Source organism: Chelonia mydas, chromosome 20, assembly GCF_015237465.2.
Source record: "Chelonia mydas isolate rCheMyd1 chromosome 20, rCheMyd1.pri.v2, whole genome shotgun sequence".
NCBI lineage: Eukaryota > Metazoa > Chordata > Testudines > Cheloniidae > Chelonia > Chelonia mydas.
In genome coordinates this window covers 17,668,101-17,695,042 of record NC_051260.2, presented here as the reverse complement: position 1 = coordinate 17,695,042, position 26,942 = coordinate 17,668,101, and the positions used below count along the sequence as shown (strand labels likewise).

Below are 26,942 nucleotides of genomic sequence, written 5' to 3'. Positions count from 1 at the left end.
CCAGCAGTAAAACGAGGGCAGTGATGCTGAGCTCCCCTGAGGGAAAGCGCTGTAGGAGAGCTCGGGACCATCCCTACTCCTGGGGCTAGTGAGGGCGCGCGGTGGGGGCGAATGCGCCCCTTAATTCACCATTGCCCTGTGCTTGCACCCCTGCCAGGGCAGCGTGGGGCTTGGCCCCCACCTTGCCCTGAGGCGAAGGCGAGCTGGAGGAGCCATGGCCCCTTCCCCCCTGCAGCTGGTGGGGTGGGAGAGTCGGGGGCCCCTTTTACCCCTGCCTTGCAGACTTGTCCCCACCGCACCCCCCGGCTGCTTGCGGGGCTGGAGGGGCCCGCCTGGCTGGGGGGTTCCTCCGCGGCGCTCGCCCTCGCTGCGCCCTGCTGGGGGTCCGAGCCCCCGCGACCCCCGGCGCTGCGACCCCCGGCGCTGCGCCCGCCGGTTGCTCGCTCTCGGGGCAACCCCCGCTGCCCGGGGCTCCCTCGCCGCCGCCGCCCGCAGAGGGGGAGCTGCCGCCCGCGCTCGCTGCGCTCCCCCCGCGCCGGAATCTGCGCGCCCGTCTCCATTCATGCGCCGCGCTGGGGGGGGAGGGACCTGCCCCAGCCCTCCCCTCCGCCAGCCCCCCGCCACCCCGGCCGGCGGCCAGCTGCCCAGCCCCGCTCCTGTCGCCGGCTCGGCCCCCGGCCGTCAACAAAGGGCGAGCGGCTGCTCCGCCGGGCTGGGGCGCAGCCGCGCCGTGGGGACGCGCAGCCGGGGAGCCGCTCCTAGCCGGCCCAGCGAGGTAAGCGCGCCGCGGGGTGCCGCGGGCCCCTGCCCCCTCCCCGGCAGCCCCTCCCCGGAGCCGCTCGACGCCCCGTTATCCGCCGGCGGCTGCTGCAGCGTCCTGGGGCGCCGCCTTCGCATCCCCGCCGGGCCGGGCCCCCGGGTGTGGGCGCTGCCGGCCGGGGGCGCACGGCGGGTCCCGGAGGGGAGATGCGGGCAGCGCTCGGCCGCCAGGACCGCAGCTTGCCGGAGCGTGTGTGAGAGTCAGCTGGGGGTGTGTGTGTGTGAAATCCATACCGACAATCAGCTGTGTGTGAGAGAGAGAGAGAGAGAGAAATCCATAGGGACAGTCAGCTGGGGTGTGTGTGTGTGTGTGTGAAATCCATAGGGACAGTCAGCTGGTGTGTGTGTGTGTGTGTGTGAAATCCATAGGGACAGTCAGCTGATGTGTGTGTGTGTGAAATCCATAGGGACAGTCAGCTGATGTGTGTGTGTGTGTGTGTAGTCCATAGGGACAGTCAGCTGGTGTGTGTGTGTGTGTGTGTGAAATCCATAGGGACAGTCAGCTGGTGTGTGTGTGTGTGTGTGTGTGTGTGTGTGAAATCCATAGGGACAGTCAGCTGGTGTGTGTGTGTGTGTGTGTGTGTGTGAAATCCATAGGGACAGTCAGCTGGTGTGTGTGTGTGTGTGAGAGAGAGAAATCCATAGGGACAGTCAGCTGGGGTGTGTGTGTGTGTGTGTGAAATCCATAGGGACAGTCAGCTGGTGTGTGTGTGTGTGTGTGTGTGAAATCCATAGGGACAGTCAGCTGATGTGTGTGTGTGTGAAATCCATAGGGACAGTCAGCTGGTGTGTGTGTGTGTGTGTGTAGTCCATAGGGACAGTCAGCTGGTGTGTGTGTGTGTGTGTGTGTGTGAAATCCATAGGGACAGTCATCTGGTGTGTGTGTGTGTGTGTGTGTGTGTGTGTGTGAAATCCATAGGGACAGTCAGCTGGTGTGTGTGTGTGTGAGAGAGAGAGAAATCCATAGGGACAGTCAGCTGGGGTGTGTGTGTGTGTGTAGTCCATAGGGACAGTCAGCTGGTGTGTGTGTGTGTGTGTGTGTGTGTGTGTGAAATCCATAGGGACAGTCAGCTGGTGTGTGTGTGTGTGTGTGTGTGTGTGTGTGTGTGTGTGAAGTCCATAGGGACAGTCAGCTGGGGTGTGTGTGTGTGTGAGAGAGAGAGAGAAATCCATAGGGACAGTCAGCTGGTGTGTGTGTGTGTAATTCATAGGGACAGTCAGGGGTGTGTGTGTTTGTAATCCATAGGGACAGTCCTGTGTGTGTATGTGCACGTGTGTGAAATCCATAGGGAGTCAGCTGGGGGGTGTGCGTGCGAGGCTGTAATACATGGGCACAGTTAGCTAGAGGGGTTGCAGGGCCTAGGCACCGTCTTTTGCCCTGTGCACTGCTGCTTTTCTGAGCACAGAGGCTCTGCACCGGGCACTCCCTTTAGGGTCTGCAGCATGGCCCTTCGTCTCTCTCCCCTCCCCACCCCGGGTTTTCGGGCTGGGTGTGCACATTGCAAACCTCTCCCTTGATTGTTTTCACCACGGCCGCGGTACTGCTCCATTTCTCAGTGTGGGAAGGGGGGAGCCATATCCCTGCCTGTGCCCAGAGTTGTGGTTGTTTGTTTTTACTTTGCATTCATGGTGGATTCCACCCTCTCCGTAAGGCTGCCCCAGAGACCCGCTCGCTGGATTGATGAATCACTCCGTGGCTATCAGTCCTCATTAAATCCATCCAATCACCCCGTGGCTGTCAATCCTCATTAAAGTCTCAGGCTTTCCCCCTAGATCTGGGGCCTGCGCAGCTCCCCACCTGCCCAGCAGCCGTGGCGGTGTTGGTGCGGTGCTGGAAAAGCCCATATTTTCCCTCCTCCAGCAGCTCGGTGGAGTCTCCCCTGCAAGGCACAGCATCCTGCCTCCCACAGGGCAAGCAAACCGTGCGCTGCATAGCAAACGTGAACCGCATCGGCCGTGCCAAAGCAAAAAAGGGACCAGGAGATTAAGGAGGAGCAGAAGCCCTGATGCAAATCTAGAGTAATTCTACTGAAGGATCCTGATAGACACCAGCATTTCTGACACCAGAATCTGGCCCTCCTGGTGGTTTCAGCTGGTGGGTTAGGAATCCCTCATTATAGCATGAAGTAAAGCCATGTTCTAGTTGGGAGCTGGGGCCTGCAGCCTCTGGTTTCTGGCACAAAGCACTAAACCCCTGCACAGAGCATATTTTGCTCTCCTCTCCATTCAGCGCAAATTAAGTTCCTCCCAGCATGCAGGGGTTAATGACTTGAGTTGCCCAGTGATCTCTGGGAGCTAAGGATCAAGTTCCCAGCATGCAACTTGCTCCATCTCATAATGCCGCCCATAAACCATAATTTTTGCGCCTTTTATTAAAAATCCCACAAACCTGCATGGGACTTTTCTGACTCCGCCTCCTCTGACAGAAGCATGGAGCTCAGAGAGCTCTATGCTGTTCTCATGAACACTGCAAATACAGGATGCACAATTCTCCTGTATTTGTAGACCCGCAGGGAGTACCAGGGGACATGACCATTTCTTTGAGGACAGTTTGCTGATGGACATAGCAAAAAACAATTCAAAGGTGCTGGTGGCATTCACAGAGCAGCTGCAGATGGTGGAGTCCTCCTTCTGGGCCCAAGAAAGGAGCATGGGCTGGTGGGATCGCGTTGTGGTGCAAGGAGGATGCGCAGCAGCTACAGAAAGGCTGTAGCTTTCGGATGCGAAAGGCCACATTCCTGGAGTGGGGTGCCAAGCTTGCCCCAGGCCTCCAGCGCAGGGATACGAGAATAAGAGCTGCACTGACAGTGGAGAAGCGAGTGGTGATTGCGCTGTGAAAACTTGCAACGCCGGATGGCTCCTGGTCAGCGGGAAATCATTCTGGAGTGGGAAAATCCACTGTTGCCATGCGAGAGTGTGGGGCCATTTATCGTCTCCTGCTCTGCAGGACTGTGGCTCTTGGCAATGTGCAGGACAGAGCGGATGGATTTGCAGCAATGGGGTTTCTGAACTGCGGTGAGGCAATCGATGGCACACATATCCCTGTTTTGGCATCTGCATACAGAAAAGGCCACTTTCCTATGGTTATGCGAGTGTTGGTGGATCACTGGGCATGTTTCACCAGTGTCCATGTGGGCTGGTCAGGGCATGTGCAGGACACTCACATCTTTAAGAACACAGGACTGTTCAGAGAGCTGCAAGCGGAGACATACTTTCTCAGCCAGTATATTACCACTGAAATGCCGGTAATGGTCCTGGGGGACCCATCCTACTCCTTGCTCCCCCAGCTCATGCAGCCTTACACTGGCCACCTCGACAGCACCACAGATTGATCCAACTTCTGGCTCAGCAGGGCAGAAAGGCAGTTGACTGTGCTTTTGGTAGCCTGAAGGGGCGCTGGCGGTGTTTACTTACTGGATTGGATCTCAGTGAGAAATATATCCCCATGGTTACAACTGACTGCTGCGTCCTGCGAAGTGTCTGCGAGGCAAAGGGGGAAAAGCTGGCACCAGGGCGGAGGTGGAGCAGCTGTCAGCTGAGTTTGAACAGCCAGATAGAAGGGCTAGTACGAGAGCCCAACGGGGAGCTAGGCTATAGAGGGAGGCTTGGAAAGAACACTTTAACTGTCAGCCGCAGCAGCATTCTGAGCCAGACTGTTCTTTGGACCTTGAACACTGGGAGTTGCTAAGAATTGTGCAGTGCCAGCTGTATGTTTATAGAGGTGGCTGGGTGTTTTCCTGAAGCCATGAATTCTGTGGCACTTGCTGACATTTACAAGCACTGTTTGCTTTGACTATGGCTCTGCATTCTGCAATATTTGTTGAGAACTAAGAAAGACAATTTGATTCTCCAAAAATAGAACTTGATTGAGCCGGGAAAAAACAGTGCAGAAAATCAATGGGCAAAAAACCACCCAGGCAATGTTTATATACATTTTAACATAAATTAATGTAGTGAAACTTTAAAATAAGAAAGGGAGTAAATGTTTATGTCCATTTGACTGCACAAATGTCGTCCATTGTGGCTACACGTACACTGACCTGTGAGAACCAAAGCTATGGCTTTCCTTGCTGGCCCCCAAGGTGGAGTGGTCGGGTAGGGATACGGCCCGTGATAGAACCATAGAACTGGACGGGACCTTGAGAGGTCATCTAGTCCAGTCCCCTGTACTCATGGCAGACTAATGACACCTGGAATGATTCCCGGTGTAGGGAGCAGTGATCACAGAGTTCTTCTAGGAGTGCAAAGGGTGGGGAATCTGGGATTTTTGGACCTGTAGGTCAACCAGGGTCTGCAGCATTTGGGTTTGCTGCTTGAGAAGACCCAATATGTCCTGATCCATCTCCCTCTCCTTATCCTGCTGGCAATCCTGGGCGTTTCTCTTGTCCACTCTTTCTTTCTCCAGGCTGCTGGTCATATTGACACTCCAGATCCTTTGTTCACGGTCCGAGGCAGCACGGACTTGCAGGATCTCATTGAGCATGTTCTCCCTCGTCCTCTTCTTTCTCCTGCTCATCAGGGTCAGGTGTTCCATGGGCACGGAGGGTGCACCCCTCAAGGCCACAATGGCAAAAGCTGCTGGTAAAAGCAGACCAGTGTGCTATTGTATTGACAGTCTCAACGGAAAGGGAACAAGAAGTTTCAAAACTCCCTTCCCTTAGTTCCATAAACACTTTTAATAAGACATGCTTCTTGACACAGGTCCGCTCGCCAGCACCAGCCACGTGAGTCTGGCCTGCCAGGGTCAAGGGGTGGGGGGAAGGATTTTCTGTCTGTGAAGGGTTTCAGAGTTGTAGCCGTGTTAGTCTGTATCAGCAAAAACAAAGAGGGGTCCTTGTGGCACACCTTCTTGTCAACTGTTTGAAATGGGCCACCTTGATTACATTGGCCTCATTAGCACCACAAAAGTGATTTTTTCCTCTCTTGGTATTCACCCTTTCTTGTCAACTGTAGAGAATAGCTCACTTCCACCTTAACGGAATTGGCTCATTAGCACTGATGCCCCACTTGGTAAGGCAACTCCCATCTTTTCATGTGCTGTGTATTTATACCTCCCTACTGTATTTTCCACTCCATGCATCTGATGAAGTGGGTTTAGCCCACGAAAGCTTATGCCCAAATAAATTTGTTAGTCTCTAAGGTGCCACAAGGACTCCTCGTTGTTTTTTCTGTTGGTGAAGCTATTAAATTTCCCTATCCCTGGCACTGAACATTGGCACTGTTGTCCCCAGTGGTGGTGGGTTTAGCTGGCTTCTCACTCCTGAGGCTGACAAAGGCACAGAGAGCTCAGCTGGTGTCCAGAAGCCGCCCAGGCCTGCCTGCTGCTAGCCTGGTTGCTGCAATGGGGCCAGCTAGAATCGTCCCAGAGCGGTGTGGGGAAGTGTCCTACGGCAGAGGAGCAATAAGGCAGCCCTTCCTGGAAACCGTTGGGTTGCAGAGTATCTCCCTGAAAGTGTCCCAGAGATCTCTCAGGAGGTGAAAGGGGACCTCCCTAAGCACCTAAACAAAGGGCTCCGCATGGCCACCCCGCCAAGCCCTACAGGGCAATGAAAAGCAGATGACAACGGTTTTACCTCTACCTCTTCTCGTAGGAGTCAAACACTGAGAAGTTTGTCTTGTTACGGTGGGGATGGGCCATCGTTAAATGTAATAATTCCAAGGAAAAATGCATGGACACGCTTATCCGAGGTCCCTTCTCCGACCCCGGGCTCATACGCGCTTGCCTGGCGGTACTGGCTAGACCCGTGGAGTCTCAAGCAGGTGCTGAGGGCTCACGACGTGGCTGGACCCCACCTCTGCCTCTTGCCAGGCCCCCTCCTTTTCTTCCTCCTCGCTGTTCATGACAGGGGTCTCTGCCTCGGGCTCCTTCAAGGGGCCCAGGGTGCTCTGCGGGGCGCTGGTGAGGCTCCACCAGGTCTGGCAAGCAGTTCATTGTAAAAGCGGTAGGTCTGTGAGGCTGCCCCTGATCTATTGTTGCCCTCCCTGGCCTAAGTTCCTTCACCTGCACACGGCATAGCGGCTGATCGCTGTCGTGCCCCTTTGCCCTCATCCCCTGGGCAGTCTCCTCATAGGTGCCCACATTTCTACGGCGGGCCCATAACTGTGCCTGGATCCCAGGGGATCCAACACGTCCTGTCTGTTCCCGACAGGAGTGTGTCTAGTGCTTGGAGCCGGCGTGGTCGGCTGGGCAGCTGCACGCAATGAGGGAGAGCTGCCAGGTGTGATCACCAAGGTGGGTCATCAGGAAAAGACATTTCAAAACCACACACGTGGCTTTAAAGGGGGGGGTGTGGGGCGTGTCCTTCCAGTTTTGACTCTGACCCCTGGGCGGTGGAGTTTAAAATTGTGAGCAGGGCGGTCGCTGTCGCAGGGAATGGGGCATTGTGGGACAGCTGCTGGAGGACTCTCAGGTCATGCCGTGTCTACATTTGCACTGCGTCAACCACAGCAGGTCAGCCCCGGCTCCACGCCTTTCAGGGAGACGGTTTTACTGCGCCGCTTACGCTGACGGGAGCTGAACATGAGTGTAGAGACATGCCCAAATAGGGTGACGCACGTCGATGTACAGCAACCTAATGCTGTAGCGTAGATCAGACCTTAGCCGGACCTCTGGTCCGATCCAGCCTGGCAGTTCCTGGGTTCATGAAAAATGCACCTCTTGTTTCCAGTCCAAATGTGTCTCGCTTCAGTGTCTGGCCACTGGGTCTCATTCTGCCTCTTATCAGCTCTCTCTTATCGGAAATCTCCCCCTGCTTCCCGGTAGGTACTTATAGACCTTAACCGCGTCCCCGCTCCTCCTTCTCTTGGCGCTGATGAGATGGTGCTTTGTAAGTCTCTGACAGCTAGGCAGGTTTTCCAGCTCTTGGCTCGCTCTCTGAAAGTATCCGTGTTTGTAGATTACCAGCGCGGGCAGGTCTAGATTCTCCCCCCACCCCCATCAGATGCATGCTTGGAAAGGTTCAGTTGCATTAGTGCAATTTGTTCTGTGTAAGGGTTAAATTCACCCCACAGGGCCGAGACACCCTTTAAGTCTTGCTTCGTGTCTTTAGGCAAGACTTGAAGGACACCTAGATCTTGTGTGGCTTCCTCGGCAGCAGGCTGAATTTCAGAGTCCGTCTCTGCATCAGGGGCAAGGGTGCATTTCCTACCAACAGAATCACCCTGGCTGGGTTGTCCAGAGAGAGCAGCCAAGCCCCCCAGCCACACTCGGGAGGAGCCTGGCTTTCAACCCCACGGCCACCCACGCAGGAGCAATCGGGCCACGTTTCCTGTTGGCACATGGGGCACTGGAGCCAAGAAAAAAGCCCCCAGAAACTGCATTCCTGCAGCCAGCCAGCTCTGCGCAAGCAGCCCGAAAGGAGAAGCTGCAAAGGTCTTTATATGGCAATTATTATTCCCCCCGCCCTCTGTGTTCGCACTGAGGCAGGGGGGGATAAACCAGTGCTACGTAAAATGATCAGACGTGTTTCCCTAATAATGCCAGCCATGCATAGCTGGCACCAGCACCCAGGAGAGTTTGTTGATTCCTTTCCATCTCAGTCAATATACAGCATAGAAACTCTCTAGTCCATCAGTGCAGGATTCCTGCCCCCCCCCCGCCCCAATCTGTTCCCTCCTCCTCAGCATTGGGTAGGAATTCTTAATGTTGGGGACAGGGAAAGTAGACGAGGACAGATTGAAACTGTTGACCTTCGCTTATTCTGTATCCCTCTATTGTCTCTCCTCTCTGTTTTAGGGTTTGTCTACACAGGGACACTCAGGCAAATTAATCCAAATGAATTTTTAAAGTCGATTAGTTAAACTGCATTAAACCCCCGCATGGATGCTCTGATTCAGAATTAAAGTGGTCTGATTTTGGTTTAGCGTAATGCACTTTGGAAGCTAAAGCAAATTAAGGCCACATTAATTCTGAATGAGAGTGTCCATGCAGCGATTTAACGTGGTTTAACTAATCCACTTTAAATTCTCATTTATTCAGATTAATTTTCCTGAGTATCTCTATCGTAGTACTTAGCTGGCTCCTATCACCGTAGGATCTGGGCACTGCTCCGACACACTGAACCTCGCAGTGCCCCTGGGAGGCCAGGCACTGCAATTACTCCCATTGTAGAGATGAGCAAACTGAGGCACAGATCCTCTAAAGTGCTTAGGCTCCTCGCTTCCATTGATTTCAGTGGAGCCTAAATATCTTTGAGGGCCTGGGCCAGAGAGCATAAGGGTGCACCTGTGCTGTAATTCCCAGCTCGAGGGGATGCAGCCACGTGAGGTCTGATCCAGCCAGCATGCTAACAGCAGCAGTGTACCTGCAGGAGGAGCCAGCTGCCCCGAGTCCACGTCGAGTGTCTCCCACGGGATCACGCTCAGGGCCGCTGGCTCCTCCTGCTGCAGCTACACTCCCGACTGAGCGTGTGGGCTGGGTCGGAGCTAGCGCGGCTCTGGCTCCTTGAGCTGGCAAGGACGGGGACGTACCCTCAGGGCCGTACCCAAAGGTGCAGAGGGATGCTGTGGCAGTGCCAGGAATTGAACTCGCATCGCCCCCACCCCAGCTGGCACCCGAGCCACCGGCCTGCCCTTCCTCTCCGCAGTAGCTGGGGTGGAGAAGGTCATTGCACCAGCTGCGGATCTGGCCCGGTGCTAGGAAATGGGGAGCCCCTGTCTCTGCCCGCAGCTCCAGCCCCATCCCAGTTCGACACTCCTCCGGTGCTCGTGTTCTGGGCGCCAGCCCCTTCCCTGCGTGAACGCAGGGCCCTCTAGGGGCTCGTGGGGGGAGTGCTGGCCCCTTACGCACAATTCGAGATCTCTGTGTGGCTTCCCGTAGGCCGCCGCAGGCCAGTCCAGCGTATGGCCAGGTGGGCCAGGCCTGGTGGGAGAGAATGAATCACTCATTCACCTTGGCCGTGGGGTCTCCGCTGGCTGCTCAGTTACCTCCTGGGGTGGGGGCAGGGATGGATCCTGGTGGGGAAGGACCCATGCGCTGGGAGGTGGAGATGCGTCGGGATGGGCGGGGATGGACCCGTGTTGCAGGATTGGGGGTGGGGGGTGGACCCATGCTGCAAGAGTGGGAGATGGGTGGGGGTGGGCAGGGACAGACCTGTGCTGGGAGTGGGAGGGGCAGAGATAGTAGGGGGCAGCCAGGTGGACCCATGTTCTGCAGGTAGGGGGGGGCAGGGTGGACTCATGTTCTGGGGGGCAGGGCGGGTGGAATCTTGGCCAACCAGCCCTGGGCCTCTCAGCTGCCCCTGTGCAGTCCGGCATTTAGGACTGGTAGCAAGGGGCCAGTCGAGCTGGTGCCCTTGGATCTCGTTGCCTGGGGCTGGAGGGGGCTGACCTGGTGCCCACCCCTGGTGAGAGATATGGCCATGTCTCCTGCAGAGGAAGGGGCCCTGCACCCTGGGTCTCAGAGGCCCCTGGGTCTGTACCTCCTGCCAGCCTGGCTCCCTGCCGTGGGTGTGACGTCTGCTGTCCCTGGTGCAGCATAAATATTTAGGCATCAGCAGATTTATGGGGAGCTGGCTGGGGGTGGGTAGAGCCAGAGCGAGCAGGGGACTCAGCTGGGGGGACCTGCTGGGTCAGGGCTAGGGGTGTGGGTGGAGATGGACTCCCTAGCGAGCCACCATGCACGTAGCCTGCCCAGGTCAGGAGCGATGGGAGCCGATCCAGGCTGACAGCCCTGCGGGGACCCCAGGCGCAAGGGTCTCCGCCCGCTTCCCATCAAGTGTGGGGGGGTGACATCCTCCAACTCAGCATGGCATGAATGGGCCCCAGGCATGGAAACACAGTGGAGACTCCCAGGAGCGAGGGGCCACAGCTTTCACATGGACTGGGTGGCCCAGGAGGGGGGCAGAAAATGGGACACGGGGCCTTTCCCCTTTAGGGGGCGCTGTCTTCCATCCGGCCCCAGGGCGAGAACTGGCTGGCTCAGGGGGGCGGGGAATGGGACCCGGGGCCTTTCCCCCCAGGGGGACTGGCTCCGATCTGGCCCCAGGGCAGGGACTGACTGGGTGTGGGGGAGCGGGGGGCAGCGAATGGGCCGTGGGGCACCGGCTCCAATCCAGCTGGGGGCTGCGGCCCTGGGGAGTGGAGCAGAGCAGTTAAGTTGTAAAATGGCTACTCAGGGGGCAACAGAAGGCTGCTTCGCGGGCATGGCCGGCTTTCCACACGCTCCCCCAGGCTCTCGGATGGGCTGCCTGGCCCGGCCCGGCTGCTCTGCAGTGTCAGCCCAGCACCTGGCTCCACGACTGTGTGTGCATAACAGTGTACGAGAGAGAGTGTGAGTGTGTGTGTGTGTGTGAGAGAGCATTCCTGAGCCACTGCAGGGTAACAGCCTCCTGCTGCTGCCAGCTGAGCTACTCCTTAGCGCCAGGGGTCTGGGCCGGGGCCGCGGGTTCTGCATGCAAACCCCGTTATGCCCCCCGGGCCCCCGGAGCGCTCTCGGTGAACTCAGACCCGGGCGGTGTTTTCTTGCCCCCCACCGGCTGCTCCGTTGGTCCGTCCTTGCCGGGCCTCTCCGCTGAGCAGCGTCCCGCTGCTGTTTCCCCTCCCGCGTGCCTGCAGTGGCCTTAAACAATTAATTATTCAGAGAAGAGCTCCCCAAGCTTCTGCTTAATGCAGGGGGTTGATTCCGCGAAGGCTCCTGCCCTGCTCGGAGCTACCCTGGGCCAGGGGCTGGCTTTGTAGCGCGATCATGGCAGCTGGGAGCTGTGGTGCTGAAATATTTCTAGTGTCATAAGGGAGAGCGGGAGAGACGGCGTTTGGGTTCCGTGCCCCGCACCTCCCTGTGGGCAGTGCAGCGGGGTGCAAAGTTTGTTCTCTGGGACCTGCCTCCCCCTGCGCCCCCCTGGCCCTACGAAACAGCCCCTGGGTGGGAGGGAACTGGGAGGGAAGAATCTTCTCGGTGTGAGTCTTGTAGCCAGCAGTGACCAAGGGGCAACAGAATGGGCCGGCAGAGAGGCAGGCAGGGTGGGGTAACGGGTGAGGACTCAGGACTCCGGGGTTCTATTCCTGGCTCTGTCGCTGACCCGCTGCGTGACTGAGGCCAGTCCCTTCTCCTGTTTCTCTTCCCATCCCTGGACTCTCTCTGGGGCCAGGGCCGGGGCCGTGCAGCGCTCAGGGCTCTGATCTGCAGCCTCTAGGTTCTGCTGCGACCAGAGCTTCCGGGCTGGGGGAGAGGGAGGAATCCCGGGGGGTTGGTCTGACAGAGCCCAGATCTGCCGATCTCTGCTGGGGTTGGGGCCAGAGGGGCAGCTAGAGCCTGAGCCCATCCTCCTTTGGCCTCCTCACCCTCTGGTTGACAGCAGCCTTGCCTGCCCCAGAGCCCCCTGCTGCCCGCCCCCCACCCAGCGCCTCTCACTCCAGCGCATCCAGCGCATTGAGGAGTCCCTGGCCCTGGCTGGCGAGCCGCAGGGCTCTCTGAAGTCCATGCTGACGCGGTTCCCCCCACTCGGCTCAGCGCAGGGCTCATGCGGTGCCCTGCTGGGCTTGCCCTGTTCGCCCCAGGCCCCCAGGCCCCCGTGCAGGCCTGTCCTGGGCTGCTGGGGGTTAGAAACAAGTGTGGGAGCTGCAGGAGGCGGGCGGCTGCACCGATGCTCTCCCAGGGTCCATCCTGCGCCACTCCCTGGGCCCTGCCCTGCTACTCCCAGGGGAACACCCCTGCCCTGGTACCCCTTGTCTCGGGGGGGAATGCCCCTGCCTCCAAGGTCCACGAGCTGCCAGCTGAGGGTGGGTGTCTGTTGCGAAGGCCCCTGGTGCTCCGGGGGCTCCATGGTAGGGTTTGGGGGACCCCCGGCTTGCAGCAGAGTTGCACCCATCTTGGAAGGGCAGCTCAGAGGCTGCTGGCTGGCCTCACCTCTGCTGCTTTCCCCAGCTGTCCCCTGGCTGGAGGGCGATTCAGAGACAGACGCTTCCCAGCAGCAGCGTCCTGGTTAAATACAGCCCCAGGCAGGTGAGAACCGTAAAGAATGAACAAGTGCCGGGTGAGACCCGCTTGGCACTGTCGCTGCTGAGAGTGACAGCTCACCCATGCACGGATCCTTCCCTTGCCTTCCTCCACACCCAGAACCCCGCTGGTCCTCGTTTGGGACTGGGACAAGAATTCCCCAAAGTCCCATCTCAGCCCTTCTTGGGAGCCGTGTGGTCTTAATTATTGATATTACGGTAGAGCTGCGTAGACCCCGACCGAGATCAGGGCCCCTTCGCACCGGGCGCTGCCCAGACCCCAACCAAGATCATTGGCCCCGTTGCACTGGGTGCTGCGCAGACCCCGACCGAGATCATTGGCCCCATGTCACGGAGTCCCTGGGCAATGCTCTGGAACTGCTCCCCACGAAGCCAGTCAGGACTCTGGGGCAGTCTCCTCTCGGGGAGCAGCCTGTCTGCAGGGCACACAGCTCACCCGGCTTCCCCCTTTCTGGGTCTGACCTCGGAGCATTCAGCCTCCTCTGCCCCGCCGTGCGCTTCCCACAGCGAGTCCGCCCAGGCGGGGTCCTGGGGAAGCCAGAGGGTCCTGCCCCCCAACTCCGCAGTCAGACGTGACTCTCAGCCAGCCAGTAAAACAGAAGGTTTATTAGAAGACAGGGACATGGTCTAACACAGAGCTTGTAGGTGCAGAGAACAGGACCCCTCAGCTGGGTCCATTTTCGGGGGGGACAGTGAGCCAGACAACCACATCTGCACTTCACTCCACGTCCCCAGACAGCCCCAAACTGAAACTCTCTCCAGCCCCTCCTCTCTGGGCTTTGTCCCTTTCCCGGGCCAGGAGGTCACCGGCTTCCTTTGTTCTCCAACCCTTTAGCTCTCACCTTGCAGGGGGGAAGGGCCCAGGCCGTCAGTGGCCAGGAAACAGGGTGTTGGCCATTCTCTGTGTCCAGACCCCTGCACACACCTGCCCTCTAGGGCTCTGCAACGATCATACACCCTTACCCCACCACCTAGATACTTAAGAACTGCATAGGGGAAACTGAGGCAGCCCCACACTATTCAGAGGAAACATTAAGAACAGTCCCACTTCGTCACACCCCGTCGTGCTGGGTGCTGCGCAGACCCCGACTGAGGTCAGGGCCCCGTTGGGTACTCACCGCCGTGCGAACCCCGGCTCCTTGCCGGGTGCCTGTGGATCCTCTGGCTGTTCTGACCTGGCAGCTGGTTTCCCAGGCGCGGTGGCAGGATGCGAATGCAGAGGCTCCCTCCCAGGAGCCGGCCAAGCTCTTTGCTTGAGTGTGTTGAGGGAGCGACCTGTCCTGAGCCAGCCCCGCGCGCCGGCCTGAGCACGCTGAGCAGGGCAGCTATTCTCAGGTCCCCAGAGGAGCTGCCCGGGGCGCCTGGCCTGGGCTCCGGCTCTGCCTCCTTCCATCTTTCCCGCTCTCGGTACCAAACCCAGCCCGAGTCGCCAATGGCAACAGAGACCGATGGCTCCAGCTGGGGTGGGCTGAGCCGAGGCTGGTGACTTTCAGCCCTGGGTTCCCCATTCCCGTCGGGCTGGGCCCCCCTGCCCGTCCAAGGGCCCAGGGCTCCCTTGCTGCTCGCGGTGCCCCCTCCTCGCGGGGAGTGGAGGTGGTGGATTGCCCTGGGCTGCACAGAGGAAGCCAGGACTCGCGGGGGCACCTGCAGCATCTGTTCCCCCCGAGACTCTGAACACGGCTGCAGGAAGTGCGTTGGGCCTCAGGGCTGCTGGGGTGTGGGGGCAGTTCAGGGACACGCTGTGCACATGTGGGTGCATGGCGCAGGCAGTTCCGTTTCCCCGGGGGGGGCATGGTACGTCCGTGTGTGTGCCCGTATGGGGGCTGTGCAAGCGTTCACACGTACGTGGGTTGCAGAGCCACACCTGTCCTGCCAGTCCTGGATCCTCTGCAGCAGGGTCGGGGTGAATTAACCCTTCCCTTCCCTCTCTGTTGTGAACCTGCCTCCCCATTTCGCATGATCCGGGGTCATTAGCTCATGAAATCGCCCACTGGGGAGTGGAAAGAGACGTTGGGGGCTGGTCTGAGTTGGGCACACACCAGGCTGAGGGCCGCTGGACTGGTTCCTGTGACGTGCACAACCCCGCCGTCCTGGATCTGGCCCCATTCTCCTCACCGCTGGGGGCTGGGAGCCAGGATTCCTGGGTTCTGTTCCCAGCTCTGGGAGGGGAGTGGGGTCTAGATGAGGCTGGGGATTTGGAGGGGATGGGACAGGACGCTGTCCTAAGGGAATTGTCGGCAGGGGGCCCCTGTTGCTGGGGAATTGTGAGGGGAGGTGGGGGATGGAGCAGCCAGGATCTAACGCCCCCACCCCCCCGTCACTGTCTTTCAGGCTCCCGACAGGCAGGAGAGAGCAGCGTTTAACTCCGGCCCTTGCCCCGTGTCCTGGGGCCGTGCGGCTGGCGGGTGGCTGAGAGCAGAGGAGACCCCAGGCTGGACAGGGACATGAAGAAGAGCCGGAGTGTCCTGGCTGTGACAGTGGACGAGGTGAGAGCAGCACCGGGGGGTGTCCCCTCCATCCAGGGGAGAGGGGGTGGCTTTGGGGCCTGTCCAGGCCTTGGCATCCCTGTTGGGGTGGTGTGGCCTGGCCAGGAGCTGCCCCCTACAATAGGGGGTGAGACCCCATGAGCTCATGGCATGGGGAGGGGCACCGAATGGGTGAGAAGGTGGGGAAAGGCCCCATCCCAGCCAGCCAGTCCCCTTGACAGGGGAGCAGACAACACCCACCAGGGCAAGGGCCGGGGCCGTGGGCACGTCCGTGGGCTCCCCCAGGCTGGATGTCGGCGGGGAGATAAATACCACCAGCTGCCGTTTCCGAGGGGCCCCTAGCTGGGGGGAGGGGGGAGAGGATGTAGTTAAGGCCCTAGACTGGTGGGCAGGCTCTTTGTGTCACCCCCACTGGGAGGGTCTCCCAGCACCCTTGGGGCAGCCAGGGCTCCCAGGCACGAGCCAGTGCTGAAACCGGCTGGGCACGGGGTCTCTTATCCCCCCACGAGGCAGCCCCGAGGTTGCTGCTCTGGGGGGGCCCCAGTGCACCATTCTCTCTCCCTGCCACCTCTACGCCGAAGGGGGGTGCTTAGTGGTTGGTGTTCAGCTGTGAGCTTGCACTGGTGCCAGGAAGCAGGCACGGTCTTGCACTAGCACCGGGAAGCGTGCGTGGCGTTGCCTGAGCACTGGGGAGCGTGCACAGCCATGCACGAGTACTGGGGAGCGTGCTTGGCCATGCACAGCCTTGCACATTGGCACACACGTGTGGTTTGGCAGGTTCCCTTTGCAGGTGCTGGCCTTGGAAACAGCGGAGGGAGGGCGCACGGTGCGGGGGCGCCCTCTGCTGCCCCGAGAGCAGAAAGACGCCAGTAGCTGGGCAGGCTGGAGTCTGCAGCTGCTGCACCTGTCAGTCCAGGCTCTTGGGGACCCCGGCGGCGCGGGGACACCTGCCGCTGGGGTGGGGCTCATGGAGAATTCGGGAGTGTAGCTGGCTGCGTACGGGGTGCATCGGGTTGCGTAGCTGGCTGTGTTTGGGGTGCACATGGGCATGTAGCTGGCTGCACTCGGGGTACATTGGGGTGTGTAGCTGGCTGTGTTTGGGGTGCATTGGGGTGCGTAGCTGGCTGTGTTCGGGGTGCAGTGGGGTGCATAGCTGGCTGCACTCAGGGTACATTGGGGTGTGTAGCTGGCTGTGTTCGGGGTGCAGTGGGGTGCATAGCTGGCTGTGTTTGGGGTGCATTGGGGTGCATAGCTGGCTGCACTCGGGGTACATTGGGGTGTGTAGCTGGCTGTGTTCGGGGTGCACTGGGGCACGTAGCTAGCTGCACTCAGGGTGTGTAGCTGGCTGTGTTCGGGGTGCATTGGGGTGTGTAGCTGGCTGTGTTCGGGGTGCATTGGGGCACGTAGCTGGCTGCACTCAGGGTGCGTAGCTGGCTGTGTTTGGGGTGCACTGGGGCACGTAGCTGGCTGCACTCAGGGTGCATAGGTGGCTGTGTTTGGGGTGCATTGGGGTGCGTAGCTGGCTGCACTCGGGGTACATTGGGGTGCGTAGCTGGCTGTGTTCGGGGTGCATTGGGGTGCGTAGCTGGCTGCATTCGGGGTGTGTAGCTGGCTGTGTTTGGGGTGCATTGGGGTGCGTAGCTGACTGTGTTTGGGGTGCACTGGGGCACATAGCTAGCTGCGTTCGGGGTGCATAGCTGGCTGTGTTTGGGGTGCATTGGGGTGCGTAGCTGGCTGCACTCGGGGTACATTGGGGTGCATAGCTGGCTGTGTTTGGGGTGCACTGGGGCACGTAGCTGGCTGCACTCAGGGTGCATAGCTGGCTGTGTTTGGGGTACATTGGGGTGTGTAGCTGGCTGTGTTTGTGTTTGGGGTGTGCTGAGAGTGATCACTCCCAAGCCAACCCAGAGCTCACTGACCTCTCTGCCAGGCACGGGAACCCAGCCTGCGCTGATCACGCTGCGTGACCCCCACTAACGTTTGCCGGACTAGGGTGGAGGCAGGTTGCTTTGCATTACCTTGGCCCGTGCTGTATTGCTAGGAGAGGAAGGATGTGGGAGCCCAGACTCCTGGGTTCTAGCCCCAGCGAGGGGAGTGTGATCTAATGGCCAGAGCAGGAGGGGCTGGGAGTCAGGACTCCTCCTTCTATAGAATCATAGACGCCTCCGGTTGGGAGGGGCCTCTGGAGCCCACCAAGTGCGGCCCCCACCGCCAAGGCAGGATCCCGTCAACCCAGAGCAGCCCTGACAGGGGTTTGTCCAGCTGCCCTTAAACCCTCCGTGACAGGGATTGCCCAGCCGCCCTGGGGAGCCAATTGCAGAGCTCAGCTACCCCGGGAGTTAGACCGTTTTCCCTGGTATCGGACCTAACCCTCCCCGGCTGCAGACGGAGCCCCGGACTCCTTGTCCTGCCCCAGTGGCCCTGGAGAACAGCCCCTCTCTCTCCCCCAGCCCTGTGCATGTGTGGCCTGTTCTCAGGGCCCCCCCAGGCTTCTCCTCTCCGGACCGAACAGGCCCAGGGTTTGTAACGTTCCTCGCACGCGGGTTGGCTGAACCTTCGCTCGATCCGGCCGCTCTCCTCCGGGCGCTCTCCAGCGTGTCCCCGTCTTTCCTGCAGTGCAGCGCCCAGACCTGGACACCGGCTCCTGCTGGGGCCTCGCCGGGCGGGACAGTCACCTCCCGTGTCTTACATCCGACACGCCTGTTAATACGCCCCGGACTGACACTAGCCGCTGGGGCAACTGCGCCACACTCTCGGCTCACATAGTGCTAGTTCGCATAGAGATGACAACCTACTACTGCTACCAGTTCCTCCGTTCGCTCAAGTCGCCGCGGTCTGCGCAGTTCCAGCCCTCCATGTTCTGATTTCTGCAGCTAGCTAGCCGGGGGGCCTTACAGACAGCAGCCTCCTTGAGTACACCGCCCAGAGTCATCGCCAGAGCACTGCCCCCCGTCCTGCGCCCCCTGCCCGCCTAGCGCCCTGCACCCCGCTTCGTGGCTCCCTGGGCCCTGCAGCATCACAGGGTCCCCCCCGGCTTCCCCGTCGCCCTGCCCCCCCCAGCTGGTCTGTGTGGTGGCTGCAGCGTGTTCGTATCTCAGGCTCAGCTCAGTGTCTCTGGTCCATGCCCCGGCGGGCGGCCTGACAACGTGTTTGCTGGCCAGGCGCTGCTCGTTAGATTAACCCCAGCCCGCTCTGATGGTGGTGCTGGCATTGCTCCTGTGTCCCGGCTGTTCCCGCCAAGCGTCTCGCAGGTGGCCGGTGTGCTGTTGTTATCCAGGAGCTGGCACACCAATACTCACACCAATTACGTTCGTCAGTTTATTAAGAAAATACCCCTAGGGAACCTGGGCTGGTTCCAGGCAGATGGGCAGACATGGTGGGCTTGGGGTTATATCCCCCCCTCAGGCACACGCTCCCCACCCCGGGCCTCTGTACACCTGAGCTGGGCAGAGGCCAGAGAGCAGGGATTCCAGCCCACAGGCTCCTAAGATCACTGCGCCCAAGGCCCCGGAGCTTCCAGCTCCTCTTGGGGGGGTCTCTGCACAGAGAAGGAGCTGCCTTTAGGATGATCTGTGAGGCAGAGATGTGGGCAGCCCCTGGCACAACGAAGCTCATGGTCTGCACAGCGTCTGGCACGACGGGGCCCTGATCTTGGCTGGGGTCTGGGCAGCGCCTGGCACGATGGGGCCCTGATCTTGGCTGGGGTCTGGGAAGTGCCCGGGACGACGGGGCCCTGATCTTGGTAGGGGTCTGGGCAGCGCCCAGCGCGACGGGGCCCTGATCTCGGCTGGGGTCTGGGAAGCGCCCGGCGTGACAGGGCCCTGATCTCGGCTGGGGTCTGGGAAGCGCCCGGCGCGACGGGGCCCTGATCTCAGCTGGGGTCTGGGAAGCGCCCGGCGTGACGGGGCCCTGATCTCGGCTGGGGTCTGGGAAGCGCCCGGCGCGACGGGGCCCTGATCTCGGCTGGGGTCTGGGAAGCGCCCGGCGCGACGGGGCCCTGATCTCGGCTGGGGTCTGGGAAGCGCCCGGCGCGACGGGGCCCTGGTCTCGGCTGGGGTCTGGACAGCGCCCGGCGCGACGGGGCCCTGGTCTCGGCTGGGGTCTGGGCAGCGCCCGGCGCGACGGGGCCCTGGTCTCGGCTGGGGTCTGGGAAGCGCCCGGCGCGACGGGGCCCTGATCTCGGCCGGGGTCTGGGAAGCGCCCGGTGTGACGGGGCCCTGGTCTCGGCTGGGGTCTGGGAAGCGCCCGGCGCGACGGGGCCCTGATCTCGGCCGGGGTCTGGGAAGCGCCCGGTGTGACGGGGCCCTGATCTCGGCCAGGGTCTGGGAAGCGCCCGGCGCGACGGGGCCCTGGTCTCGGCTGGGGTCTGGGCAGCGCCCGGCGCGACGGGGCCCTGGTCTCGGCTGGGGTCTGGGAAGCGCCCGGCGCGACGGGGCCCTGATGTCGGCCGGGGTCTGGGAAGCGCCCGGCGCGACGGGGCCCTGATCTCGGCCAGGGTCTGGGAAGCGCCCGGCGCGACGGGGCCCTGGTCTCGGCTGGGGTCTGGACAGCGCCCGGCGCGACGGGGCCCTGGTCTCGGCTGGGGTCTGGACAGCGCCCGGCGCGACGGGGCCCTGGTCTCGGCTGGGGTCTGGGCAGCGCCCGGCGCGACGGGGCCCTGGTCTCGGCCGGGGTCTGGGTGGCGCCCGGCGCGACGGGGCCCTGATCTCGGCCAGGGTCTGGGAAGCGCCCGGCGCGACGGGGCCCTGGTCTCGGCTGGGGTCTGGACAGCGCCCGGCGCGACGGGGCCCTGGTCTCGGCTGGGGTCTGGGCAGCGCCCGGCGCGACGGGGCCCTGGTCTCGGCTGTGGTGTCAAAGAGCTATTGTAATAGTAGCAATGACAGCTTTTGGCCCTGTTCCCTCCCCCTTCTGTGGGAACTGGGGAGCCCCCCTTTGCCTGCGGGATTCCCCAGTTTCTGTCCTTGGAGTGTTTGTGTTGCTCTGGCTGCGGATTTGGGCCATGTGGGTCCGTCACGGAGCTCAGATGGTTTGAGGCCTTGGGAGCTGGTGAAATCATCAACGTCCTGGCTGGGATCTCCTGGGAGACGGGGGACAGAGCCTCGCCCCTGCCTGAACTGCTGGGGAATCCCTGCTGGCAGTGGAAGGACTAGGACACACAGCTGTTCCCTGCTGTGGAGATGTGGGCGGCTGGGGATACCCGAGAGCTGTGATTCCCGTTCTGCCCACTAGAGGGCAGCGCTGCCCGTCCATGCTGCTCAGGGCCCAGTTGAATGAGTTCTTTCCACTAATTCCCCCCCCCCCCCCCCCCCCCCCCCGTCTCTCAGCCATTTAATTACATTTTCTAATTAAGAAACCGAGCGTTCAGATAGGGCTGGACAGGGAGCGTGGCGAGGAGTGTTCGGAGGGCGGAGTGATAAAAACCAGTGTTAGTGCTTCGTAGCCAGCCTGGGTTCCCCTGTGAGGGCCAGGAGGGGAACCCAGGAGTCCTGACCCCCTGCTCTAACCCACTAGATCCCCACTCCCCTCCCAGAGCTGGGATAGAACCCAGGAGTCCTAACCCCCCAGGCCCTCCAGCCACTGGACCCTGCGCCCCTCCCTGAACTGGGACTAGACCGGGGGCGCTGCTGGTGCCCCCATATCTGGGGCAGCTCAGAGGGAATCCCAGTCACCTCGCTCCGTGCTGGGTCTGCCACCTTCTCCGCCCCACCCTGGGAGCTCCCAGCTGCCTTGTCTCCATCGTCCCGAGAGCCTGTGGGGCTGAGGGGGAGCCGGCGTCCAGAGGGAGGCAGCGGGCTGTTTGGGGTCCTGTGGGGCTGAGGGGGAGCCAGCGTCCAGAGGGAGGCAGCGGGCTGTTTGGGGTCCTGTGGGGCTGAGGGGGGGCCGGCGTCCAGAGGGAGGCAGCGGGCTGTTTGGGGTCTTGTGGGGCTGAGGGGGAGCCGGCGTCCAGAGGGAGGCAGTGGGCTGTTTGGGGTCCTGTGGCGGTGGCCCCATTGCTATGTGCCAGCCGGCGAGGCGGGGAAGGACCCGGTGTATCCGGGCAGCGTCTCCCACCCTCTGGCCAGCCCCACTCAGCAGACAGGTCCCCCCGGGCGTGGCTGTTGATCCCGGTGCCCCATGAGGCCGTTCTGCCCTGGCCCGGCCTGTTTGTTTGCTCTGTGTGGGTCAGCAAGGGATGGGCCCCTGGGCCTGGGACTTCCCCTCCCTGCCCTGCCCTGCCCCACTCTGGCAGGGCGCTGATAGACCTCCCCGGGGCTGGGGATGGCTCGGCGGGGGGGGGAAGGGGGGGGGGAAGGGCCTCACGGGGCAGTGGCTGCCCAAAGGTTTATGGGAATGTGGGGGCCCTCTGAACCAGTGTTGACCCCTTGTGGCACCAGGGGGCGCTGTGTCACAGGGAGCGGGGTGGGGGGCGCTGGGGGCGCTCACCCCTCACCGTGCTGACCCTGTGCGGTGCCAGGGGGCCCTGTGCTGCGGGGTGGGGGTGTAAAGGGCAGGCGTGCCCCTTCCAGGCGATCTGGAGCCCCTGGCTGTTTCTTTCTGCCCAAGACACGGGTTTGTGAATCCCAGCCAAACGGGCAAACAGCCTTCCCCTTGCCCGCCTTCCCTCCCTGCCCTCACCCGCTGGCGTGTCTAGTGTCTCTCGGGGAGGGGACTCGGACCCTCGCGAGGTCAGAGTCTGGCCTTTGCCCTAGCGACGCTGGCCACACCTGGACGGGGAGTTTCGTGCCCGTTTGGACTCTTAATGAAGAGCGTGACTCCGGTGCATCACCGAAGGGGGATCCCAGCCCATGGCAGCTTCTGCTCTGTGCTCGGACACGGGTGCTGGCTGGAACACAGGTTGCAACAACGTGCCTCGCCGCGGGCCCCGGGCAGTGCACGGCGCGGCCGCCAGCCTAGCCTCGGGTGCAGGTGGCTTAGGACCTGGTTAACCCCGTAGCGCCTGTTAAACACAGCTGTGACCAGTCACCGAGTCTCAGCATCATCTGCCCCTGGGCTGAGTGGGTCCCGGGGCCTTTCCCCACTCGGGCTGGCACGCGCCGGCTACACCGCTGCTTGCTTCCTGCTGCCCCCAGCCTGCTCTTTGCAAACCCTCCCGGCGCCAAATCCCCTGCGGAAGCAGAGACGCCCGCCAGCCGCCACCGTCAGAGCGCCAAGGCGGCTCAGCGAGAGCAGGACGTTTCCGGGACAGATCTGCCTAGTTCCAGAGCGTCGGGAACAGCGGAAGTGGAGCAAAGCCCCAGCAAATAACAGAGCAGCTTGTCGGGCGCTCGCAGCCCCCTCAGCTGATGCCTGGAGCCGGGGACTGGGGGCTCGGCGGGAATAGCAATCACGCATGCCAGCACCTTGCGCTCGGGATCTCAGCTTCTGACTAGAGCCGCTTGGGGTGGGGGGCAGGAGGGACTCTGAGCGCACCCCTAGGGCGGGGGGGCGGGGGGCTGGGACATGGCTCTCCGCAGAGCCTGGTTTAGTTCTGGAAAACGGACCCGTCAGCAAGATGGTTTGAAAACTATTTGAAATGCTTCTTCCCAGCCCCCATGCTCCTGGCCTGGGACTTTCCTTCCCATTAGTGACCTGTGAATCCGGGGTGAATTGGTAATTCCACAGTCCCAACCCGCAGCCCCCTGCTATCCCAGGCCTGGGGTCCCCCCACAGCTCTGCCAGTGCCCCTCACTCCCAACCCGCAGCCCCCTGCTATCCCAGGCTTGGGGGGGGGTCACCCCACGGCTCTGCCTGTGCCCCTCCCAACTTGCAGCCCCTGCTAGCCCAGCCCTGGGGTCCTGTCCCCCCCCAGCTCTGCCAGTGCCCCTCACTCCCGACCCGCAGCCCCCTGCTAGCCCAGCCCTGGGCTCCCGCACCCCACATGCAGCCAGGACTCTGCGGATGGACGGGCTGGGTTTCCTTGATTGTCTGGGCGTTTGGCAAGGAGGCTGGTGAAACGCCCTCTGAGCATGGCGCTGAGCTCAGTCAAACTCCTGGGCTGTTGCTGAACTCGGCTCGTGGCCCATCAGAGGCCAGGGGCCCTGCTGCCCGCCACGTTCTTTCTTCTCCTTTATCCTCCCGCGCCCGGGGGTGCCCACGGGATCCACCAGCCTCCACCCTTCACGTCAGGCCTGTGCTGCGCTGGTCAGCCCCCGCCCCGGTGCCATGCTCATGGGCGTAGCTTCTCGCGTGTTCTTTGCAGCGCTCCCCGCGGTCGCCCTTTTCCCCTCTCTCCAGCTGGGGTCCATGTCGCCACCGGATCTGCCGTCTCCTCCTGGCCCGCCCGTGGGATGCGCTAGTTGCTGTGCTCTCCTTCGCGGTTCCGGCCTGGGCTCAGCTCTTCCCCGGGGCCTCTGCAACTCTTCCAGTGGCTGGGGAGTGCGCTGAGTTCGGAGCAGCCGCTGCAGTGGATTTCCAGGGCTGCTCCGGAGAGGGCCGCGGGGGCTGGTTTGCGCTCAGGGCTGATCTCCGAATACCTCGCCGGCCTCAGGGCACGGCTCCCTGCCCCGGGGCGTGAAGTGACGTCCTTCCGCCCATGCTGCTCTGGCGGCCGCTGCTGGGACGTGCACACCCCAGATTTCACCTTCCCCTTGGCGACGAGCAAACCACCCGGGCTTGCGGAGTCTGCCAGAAGCTGGGGGTTTCGTCCATTACGCAATGCGCTGAACCGATCAGGCCAGCGGGACATGGGGGTCTCCACGGGAGAGGAGCATGGGGCTAAGTGCCTCCCCCAAGGTCCCGCAGGGGGTCAGTGGCAGAGGCAGGATCTGGACCCGGCTCTCCTGGCGCCAAGCCCGGTGCTGGAAGAAGCCAGAGCAGCCCTGGGTGCCACATTCCCATGTGGGTCCCAACTTCCTGCCCCTGCAACGCGCCAGGCGCTGTCAGCTGCACCAGGCCAGAGGGAATGACTGACTGGCCCGGCTGGCTCTGTCGCTTGGAGCCGCGGCTGGTTCGGTTCTCAGCAGCCATCCGATGCTGGGAGGGCCCTGCCCAGAGTGGTTCCCCCTTCCTCCACATACCCCAGCCCTGCCCGTTCCCCATCCCAGCGGGCGCCAGGAGCCTGGCTCAGCCCTCGGCCTCTGCGCGGAGGCTGCTGCTGAGGGCTGTCTCACTGACCGGCTCGGGTGCCGGGCTTTGGGGTGGCCTGGGGGCTGGAGCCAACCACCTTTCCTGTGACCCAGCATGGTCCACCCATGGGAGCAAGTGCTGCCTTCCAGAGGGGACAGGCCCCGCGCCCCATTGCCCACCCTGCTGAGCTGGGACCAGATGGGAGCCAGCGCCCCCTAGAGGGAACAGGCCCCCCCATTCCCTGCCCCCTCAGCCAGCCGGTTCGCCTCTCGACACTGGCTCCGCGGCCCAGGGTGCTCAGCACAGAGGCCGAGCCCCTCTCCGGCGCCGAGCGGAGGCCGGCGCCTCCAGCTGCTGTGAGCAGCCGCAGATGAGCACCGGGCTCCGTCCTTAGCTCCCCCCGGCAGCTGAGAGGGGCGGGGGGCTGATTAGCGCAGCCTGAGGTTGCTGAGAATAAGCATCTCTTTCAAACACCCCCCACCCCCCCGGCCTCCAGGATGGGCTGGTAACAACAGCACAAAGGTAGCGAGCAGGGGCCTGTCCCCTCTGGGGGGCGCCGGCTCCCTCCAGCCCCAGGGGGGTATTGGCTGTCTCGGGGTGGGGGAATGGGACACGGGGCCTGTCCCCTCTGGGGGGCGCCGGCTCCCTCCAGCCCCAGGGGGGGACTGGCTGTCTCGGGGTGGGGGAATGGGACACGGGGCCTGTCCCCTCTGGGGGGCGCCGGCTCCCTCCAGCCCCAGGGGGGGACTGGCTGTCTCGGGGTGGGGGAATGGGACACGGGGCCTGTCCCCTCTGGGGGACGCTGGCTCCGATCTGGCCCCAGGGCAGGGACTGGCTGTCTCGGGGGGGGGTGGGGGAATGGGACACGGGGCCTGTCCCCTTTGGGGGGCGCTGGCTCCAATCTGGCCCCAGGGCAGGGACTGGCTGTCTCGGGGTGGGGGGGAATGGGACACGGGGCCTGTCCCCTCTGTGGGGCACTGGCTCCCTCCAGCCCCAGGGCGGGGACTGGCTGTCTCGGGGTGGGGTGGGGGAATGGGACACGGGGCCTGTCCCCTCTGGGGGTGCTGGCTCCCTCCAGCCCCAGGGCGGGGACTGGCTGTCTCGGGGTGGGGGAATGGGACATGGGGCCTGTCCCCTCTGGGGGACGCTGGCTCCGATCTGGCCCCAGGGCAGGGACTGGCTGTCTCGGGGGGGGGGGGGGGGGGGGGAATGGGACACGGGGCCTGTCCCCTCTGGGGGACGCTGGCTCCGATCTGGCCCCAGGGCAGGGACTGGCTGTCTCGGGGGGGGGTGGGGGGGAATGGGACACGGGGCCTGTCCCCTTTCGGGGGCGCTGGCTCCGATCTGGCCCCAGGGCGGGGACTGGCTGGTTCGGGGGGCAGGGAATGGAACATGGGGCCTGTCCCCTCTAGGAGATGGAGGGTGAGGAAAGGTCGTGGGTCACCCTCCCCCCAGGCTGGTGTTGCTCTGGGCCCTTGGCCTGACGCTCGCCCTCTGCTCTCATTGGCAGAAGCCCAAGGACCTGCTGGACCCCGGGCTCTGCAGCCGGTCCTACACCGCGGGCGGCATGCTGGGTGCGGAGCTGCGGCGTGGCCGGCGCCGGCTCTCCTCCAGCCTGCAGGTGCCGCCGTGGAAACCCCTGGACCGGGCGCGATCACCGGAGCCCGACAGCGTCCAGAGGCCGACCACCCTGCCCCTGCGCATCCCGCCCCGCATCGCCATCACCCACGCTGAGCCGGACAGGTAGGGCACGGGGGGGTCACAGTGTGTGCGACAGATACACCGGGGGAGGGGCTGGTTATTGTGCCCTGAGTGTGCAAACAGCCAGGTGAGGGGGATGGTTATTGTGCCCTGAGTGTGCAAACACCCAGGGGAAGGGCTGGTTATCGTGCCTTGAGCGTGCAAACACCCGGGGGAAGGGCTAGTCATGTCGGGGGCAGCGCCCCGCACTCTGCCAGCAGGTGATGCAGCCGGGGCGGGGGGGTGCCAGCGTTCCCTGGCCAGCTCCCGACAGCACCCCCTGCAGTCGGGTCTCAGCAGTGCTTGTGGCCCGCCAAGGGTGGGCCCTGCAGACCGGGCCAGCGCTGGGGTGAAGGGGAGGATCCCTCAGGGCTCTGATCCAGGGCGAGTTGTGATTTAATCTGGCTCTGATAGAGATTTATTGGGCACGGTGCAAATCTCCCTAAAACCATCAGCTTCTTACTGCCCCCTGCCCGCAGGGGATCCCGGCCCATAATCCTGACCGTGCTGCAGCTTCTCCTGCGGCTCGGTGCCCTGTGGCAGGGTTGGTCTCACCCCAGGGCTGGGAGACAGTTACACCCCGCAGGGCCATGCAGGCTGCATCTCGGGGCTCCACAGCAACGCCGTTAGTGGGGGGGCCTCCAAGACCAGTCGGGGGGGCCATACAGAGACCAGCAGGGGCCTGGCTGCTTCTCTCCTTCCCTGGGGCTGGGCAAACCGTCACCTCCCAGCAGATCCACTCCCTTGATTGTGCGGGGCAATGAAGGACCGCAGCGGATGCTGTCATGCTGCTTCCTGGCGGGCGCGGGCAGGAGGGGCTGGGCCACAGCGTGTTTATTTTTAGCGGGTTTTGGGGGGAGTCCCACAGACAGCTCTCACAGCCCCAGGGAGCCCGGT

General features: G+C 62.3%; 1 protein-coding gene across 1 annotated transcript; it reads left to right on the top strand.

Moving 5' to 3' along the window:
* Positions 1 to 648: 648 nt before the first annotated feature.
* On the top strand, positions 649 to 26,052 carry LOC122463420 (cAMP-specific 3',5'-cyclic phosphodiesterase 4B-like). Its single transcript, XM_043533212.1, has 3 exons — positions 649 to 775; positions 15,106 to 15,260; positions 25,816 to 26,052. Exons 2-3 carry the CDS (start codon positions 15,219 to 15,221, stop codon positions 26,050 to 26,052), a joined length of 279 nt encoding a protein of 92 aa, XP_043389147.1. The 5' UTR covers positions 649 to 775; positions 15,106 to 15,218.
* Positions 26,053 to 26,942: the final 890 nt, after the last annotated feature.